This window comes from Protobothrops mucrosquamatus, unplaced genomic scaffold (assembly GCF_001527695.2).
Source record: "Protobothrops mucrosquamatus isolate PMUCROS unplaced genomic scaffold, P.Mucros_1.0 scaffold229, whole genome shotgun sequence".
Classification (NCBI taxonomy): Eukaryota; Metazoa; Chordata; class Lepidosauria; order Squamata; family Viperidae; genus Protobothrops; species Protobothrops mucrosquamatus.
Window position 1 is genome coordinate 493,405 of NW_015386580.1, and position 6,553 is coordinate 499,957.

Genomic DNA, 6,553 nt, shown 5'->3' on the forward strand with positions numbered 1-6,553 from the left:
GCAGCCTCAGCGCCGACAAACCGGCTCCCCGAGCGGGATTGGCTGGTTTGAATAACTCAGCGGTACGCACGGGGAGACGAGCACGCTCCCTGAAGCTAAGACTACAACGTCCGGCGTGCAATGCGCTCCGGTTTCTCGTTGGTCGCCTTTGCTTTTCAAGTCGGGGGGGGAAATGGGCGTTTCCCTTCGACGTCAGTTACCTCGTTTCCAGATTTTGGTTTTCACGCGGCGCTGTCAGCATCGGAACAAAAGCGACTGAGGGAGAACTTGTTAGAAACCACAGATTTAAGTTTGCGGGTGTTTTTTTGTCCCCCTTCTTTGGACTTCAACTTTAGACCCGAATGCCGTTTTAAAATTTAAGTTGTGGCTGGCACATCTAACTGCAAAGATCCGAGTGATCGCTAGGCGGCAGTAAAGAGAGGCTATGTGTCTGTTGGCTGCGAGGTTTTCAATCCGAAAGCCGGTATCCCAAACCAAACCAATGTGCACTCATCTATCTACCTATTTGGCAGACGCATAAAAGGGGAGCATGATTGCAAACCTCCTTAATCCGGAGGCTTTGCTGTCCCTCAGCAGATCCTGGAAAAACGAAGGGAAGCCCCAATATAAAACTGACTCTTCTTTAATCAAGAACTAGGAGATAAAACACATGTTAATCAGGAAGCTCCCACTAGGAAGCGAAGATTTCACATAAAGTAGTATTTCTGCATGATCTAACACCCCCTTCCCCCCCCCCCCCCCCCCGTGATCAGAGGTTCCCTTGATTTTAGTAAGAATTCCGTTCAAAAGAACGAGTAGACTTTTCCCGTTGCCATCCGGTCGTTCAAAAATTCGCGGGCAAATAAAGCCAGTTCTATTCTTCCAGGTCTTCCTACAAAATACACATTGAAAGCCACTTTTCGCCTTGAGAAGCCCAGCATTTCCAGCAAAGCCTACAGTATATCTCTTCCAACACAGAAGAAAATAACAGAGTGGCACAGACTTTGCTGCGAGGAATTTATGTTTCCTATTACATTTTTTCAAAGCAAATCCTACTTTTTTTTCCCCCATCTCCTTGGCCTTTAAGACACATGCATGTCAATTTCCCTTCCAAAGAAGACTCTTTTTAATCCCTCTTTTCTGCTGTTAACGCATAGATTCTTAATAAACCATATATGAGCTACTTCAGTTTCTCCGAATTTGCACATTTTTCTTCACGTGAAACTATCATTGACAAAAATAAATGTATTATCGTTGATAATAAAAAGGTAGTTTTTTTAAAAAAAATCCTGACTTGTTTTGAAGCTTTGCATTAGCCAACGGTTCCCTAATTAAAGAGAATCAATTACTCCTTAATAGAAGTCTCATACCCTATGTCGAGAAAGGCGCTTCTTCAAATTGTTTTTCCCACCCTAATTGATTTAAAAACTTGGAAAAAGTTTTCCACTTGGAAAGAAGGCAGCTCAGTGAGCCTTAGTGATTGTGGATGAGTCAGGCCACCTCACATTTACAGACAGATTAATTATAAAGACGGTTTAATGAAAAAAAATCCATCATCTACAAAGAAAGTTATATAATTCTTCCTCCCAAGTCCGGCTTTGTCACCGATTCAAAGCGAGCGGTCATGTTTTTTCCTACTTTCTTTAACTTTTGATCATTTCCATAAAAGCTTTAGGTCCGAAGTGTTTCTTAATTCTTCATCACTGCCGGTCTACCCAGCACAATCCAGATCCCAGATTTTTAATGTGCGAGGGATTAATCCGCGATGTGATGTTGCAACAAGAGATGGGCACTTTGCCTTACCTGAAACAATATTTGTTTTGATTTAGACGGTTCGGTCCTGAAGGTTGTTGATCTGGACCGGATGTATATACAGACATCCTGCTGCTATTCAAGAATTAGTGTCTTTATTCACGGGATAGAAAGACTATATGTACTGTGAGTAATGGGGAAGGCACTTTATAATATGACACATGCAATAAATTTATATAAAAACTCCACTTTGAGGCGTCTGTTTTAGATAATGATTAGGGATGGACATCTGAGTAAACAAATACACTATTCCTTTATTTTAAAAACTGAAATAGGAGGAGGGTCAATATTAAGACCCCAGAACTAAGCACACATATTGGAAGCAAGTTATATTCACAAGATCAATAACCATTCTATAGGTAGGACATCCTTTTTCTGGGGGTGGGGGAAGCCTAAACGAATTCATTTGGAGGTCTTAGGATTTATGTATTTAATTATCCTCAAACGTGACCCCAAAGCAAACATTTTAGCAATATTTCCCATATATCTACTGAATATAGCCTGAGGCTGAAAAATACATTTCCCAGGCTCTAAATGAATATGTTTTTATTTTATGTTTTTGTTCCTGGAAAACCTAGAATTAGAGCTAATCCACTAGCTAGTATTTACCATTTGTTGGGGGTGAAAAAATGCATGGGTTTAATATGGAGCATCTCACTAGCATGTTTTATTTATTTGAGCAAAGAGTTTGGATTCCGACTTTTTAAAAATTAATTTTCCCAAACATGCATATCCCATTGAGGATGTGGAAGCTCTAATCCCCCACCTCCTTTTAAAAAAATATCGTGAGGGTAATTTTCGATAGAGCGGAGATACTTCCTGCATTTTAAATAGCTTTCCCTATTAAGATCCGAAACCAACCAAGGAACAGGTGGCTGCACTAACCACGTAACGACTCCTGCGATTTAAATAACACTTGATGAACCATTTACTTTTTGTTTAAACGATTAGCCGGCTCCTTTCGGCAGCTCCGAAGCTGCAGGTGTTTTTCAGCGCTTGGATGAACGCTCAGATCAATCACGGGTGGGCTATAATGTCACTTTCTGTTTTAAAAGGCCTGGTGAAAGTACTTTACCTGAGACCGTGGCATTGAACAGAATGCGCCTCAAATTCTGAAGAAAGCCCATTTCCGGAAACACTTGTCAATTCGGATCACTTAATAGAGAAGATACACACACACACCCCTCCCGCCGCTGCCTTCCTTCAAATCACGAAAAGCAGGAACCGCTTCAATCCCGGGGCGGCTGAAATCTGCGCCTCTGCTATTTATCAATGGAACTTTCCTGGACCTTTCACTTGGGGTCATAGCTGTTAATAGTAATCGAAAATGAGCAAGAGTTTCGTCTGGGGTTGTATAAGGGGACACAGAAATAGACGTAGATGCTATCGTGAATATCAATAGACAGGCTGAAAAAACACGTAGCACGTTTAAGGCATCGAAAGGTGGTTAAAAGTCATTCAAATCAACTGCCACCTTTAACTGTTCATCCTATTGATTTCAAAGGGTAGCTCTTCCAACTGAACGGTTTATAGTAGCCCAACATCTACACCGCCCTGAGATATTTTTTTTCCCCCAGAAAATGATCCACGTCAGAATTCTCTAAGTTAAGTTGCTCTTAAGTTGCTTAAATGATAAATTCTCTAAACTCTGACGCGGATTCTAAATTCTCTAAATCAAGACATTAACCTGAGACGGAAAGAAAAAAAAAGAAAAAGAAAAAGAAAACCCTCTAAATAAAGAAGAACCAGTTTCAAATGAATTCTATTTGGAATAAATAGATTGGGGGATTTAAAAATCAAGGAGGACTGATGAACTGAGCATGCAGCCCAAATGGTTAGAAGCAAAACTCCTAAACTTAATTAAATCCACCAGGGAGCTTGAATCACAAAATGTAAACAGGTTTTTTTTTTTTTTTAAGAGGAGCACTTTACCTCTCGTAATCCAGCCAAAATGCCTAATTGTGAAATATCAAACCTTAACCATCGAGAGAGCATACAGTATTGTGAGAAAGGATTCTAACAATTTGGTCATGGGGATGTCTACTCAGAAGTAAGACTTCTTAGACATAGCCAGTACACTTTGTAAGAGTAACCTGTGTGTCGCTGAGCTCCAGAGATACTCCCTTCCAAGAAGACAGACTCGTTGATTCAAATAATGAAATACTGCTCCCTAAAAAATCTGAAAGAGGCAAATTTCCTTTCGTTGTTCCCCTCCACCCTCACCTGGGTCTATGGGAGCTGTGTTGTAGGCTATGTGAATTCCGAAATAACTAATATTTCACCTTTGTTTTGATCAATGCTCCGCCTACTATTGATTTCCAAGTGATGCTGCCGGACTTTTAGAACCCTACTCAAAGGCTACTCAAAATTCCCCGATTGCCCTCCCTACCTTCTTCTCCCCCTGCCCCCCCCCACCCCCAAAAAAAGAAGAGAGAAAAGTCCTTTATGCTCAGAGGAAACTTTTTAAAACTTTACGCTTCCAACCGGAGCTGCTGGAATCCCGGCAAACCCCTCCATTTCAAAATGCTTTTTGCCAGATGCTTTGCCAAGCAGGAGACGTCATGAGCAATCTAACCCAACCAAGTTAGCCAACGACGCTTTAAAATGTCTTTATTTTCTTTAAAAATTATGTACAGGTCTGAAGTACGCCTCTCTTGCGCCCCCACCCTTTGTTTTGCTTTCCCCCCCCCCCTCGCGCAGATATAATTAATGCTGGGGGGGGGATGAAGTGGAAGAATGGGAAGAACCTCGAGAACGGCCCACCGACGCACGAAGACGACCCCCGTTTTGGTTTGAAAGAGGAGGGGCCCCCCCCAGCAGCAACAGCTGGTTTAAGGTGCGTCTGGCACAGAAAACGAGACCCAGCAAGAGAAGCCGTCTAATTCTTTCTCCAGCCTAGAAAACAACCGAAAGAAACCACCCCAAAGAGGATTCCCATAAATATTTTAAATATATATATATATATATATATATATAATATGTATATATAATATAATATAATAGCAATGAATACACATGGTGTATTTCTTAACAATGCCAAAAGCACAATTCTCCTTTCCGGTCGACAGCAGACGGACGGGTGAAGAAAAGGGCGGGCGCGCGTCCTGGCTCGGGGTGGAGGAAGGTCGTCTGAGTCCGTCTCAGTAGTCGAGCTTGTTGTAGAGGTTGTAAAGCGGCAAGGCCGACAGGTTGCTGCCGGGGTAGTACAAGGGGGCCGGGAAGGCGATGGACCTGGGCACGGGCACCCTCAGGAGGGAGTTGTCTCTGAAAACCAGCGGCATCCCCACCAGAGTCTGGGCCGAGGCGTGGGCCATGTTGGCCGCCTCCAGTTCCGCCGAGAGCTGCCGCTTCCATTTGTTCCGCCGGTTCTGAAACCAGGTTTTCACTTGGGTCTCTGTCAGTTGCAAGCTGGAGGCCAGGCAGGCCCGCTCGGAGCTGCTCAGGTAGCGCTTCATGTCGAAGGTCGACTCCAGCTGGTACACCTGGCTCCGCGAGAAGACCGTGCGCGTCTTCTTCTTGGCCGAACCGGCCTGCCGGTCCGCCCCGTCCCTTGACCGGTCCGCCGAGCAGGCGGGCGAATTGGGAGCGAACGGCTTCTCTTTCTCTTCCTTAAAATCCGGCTGGGACGGAGAGAGGAAAGGGGAGGTCCGACGGTCGGAACCGAGCGCCGCGCCGGTCTCCTTGGAATTGCCTTGAGTAAAGGGAAGAGAGGAGGAAGAAGAAGTGGGCAAAATGGGGGGAAAAAAGAGCAGAAGGTGACTTTTTCGATTTGTCCTGGGCGGGGGAGAGAGGAAATCCATCATAGCCAAATAACCATCATAGCCAAATAACCAAATAACCATCATAGCCAAATAACCCACTCTGGGAGTAAACCGCTGGGCCCTTACAAATATTGTGGCATTATCTATCTATCTATCTATCTATCTATCTATCTATCTATCTATCTATCTATCTATCTATCTATCTATCTATCTACCTACCTACCTACCTACCTACCTACCTACCTACCTATCTATCTATCTATCTATCTATCTATCTATCTATCTATCTATCCATCCATCCATCCATCCATCCATCCATCCATCCATCTATTTATCTATCTACCTACCTACCTACCTACCTGTCTACCTGTCTACCTGTCTGTCTACCTGTCTGTCTACCTACCTACCTATCTACCTATCCAGCCACCGCAGAGGAGGGGGGGAATGAACGCATTGGTCCCCCCTCTCCATCTCTTCATGGTTGTGTACAGATCCTAGTAGTAGCTCTTCCGGGAAGCTGATCTGAATCAAATGCAGCTCTCAGCCTCTCAGTTGCCGCATCCTGTTTACATTCGTTTCTAACTTTCTAGATCGCGCAAGCCTTCTCCCCGGGCGTGATTTCTCGGCAGGAAGTCCCACCGCGTTGCTGGGGTTTGCTCTCCACTCCGTCTGCGCTGCGCTGGGCTGTGGTCAGTGATTATCCACCTTCCGTGCTGCAGAGCTCGGAGAAGCGAACAAAAGGAATCGGGTGCAATGTATTCAGACTCTCCTTTTCCCAAGGAATTACCGGGGCCGGTTGTGTTGCTTTTTAAAAACTGCACCCCTTAAATATATATACATATATAAGGGAGCGAAGAGCCTACGAACGAACTCCGAATATATATTCGGAGCTCGTTTGTAGGCTCTTCGTTCCCTTATTTTAGGAGATGGCAGAAGATCCAAAGATATAGATCAGAAAAGATGGGGGCGGCATGATTACATACAGTATATATATATTTTTT

General features: G+C 44.1%; 1 protein-coding gene across 1 annotated transcript in view; it reads right to left on the reverse strand.

Annotated features, from left to right (window-relative positions):
- Positions 1-4,931: 4,931 nt before the first annotated feature.
- The window catches only part of HMX2 (H6 family homeobox 2), a 2,728-nt gene continuing 1,106 nt past the window's right edge, over positions 4,932-6,553 (reverse strand). Inside the window, exon 2 of the mRNA XM_015814228.1 lies at positions 4,932-5,482. Coding sequence (XP_015669714.1) covers positions 4,932-5,482 — 551 coding nt within the window. The remainder of the gene's footprint in view (positions 5,483-6,553) is intronic.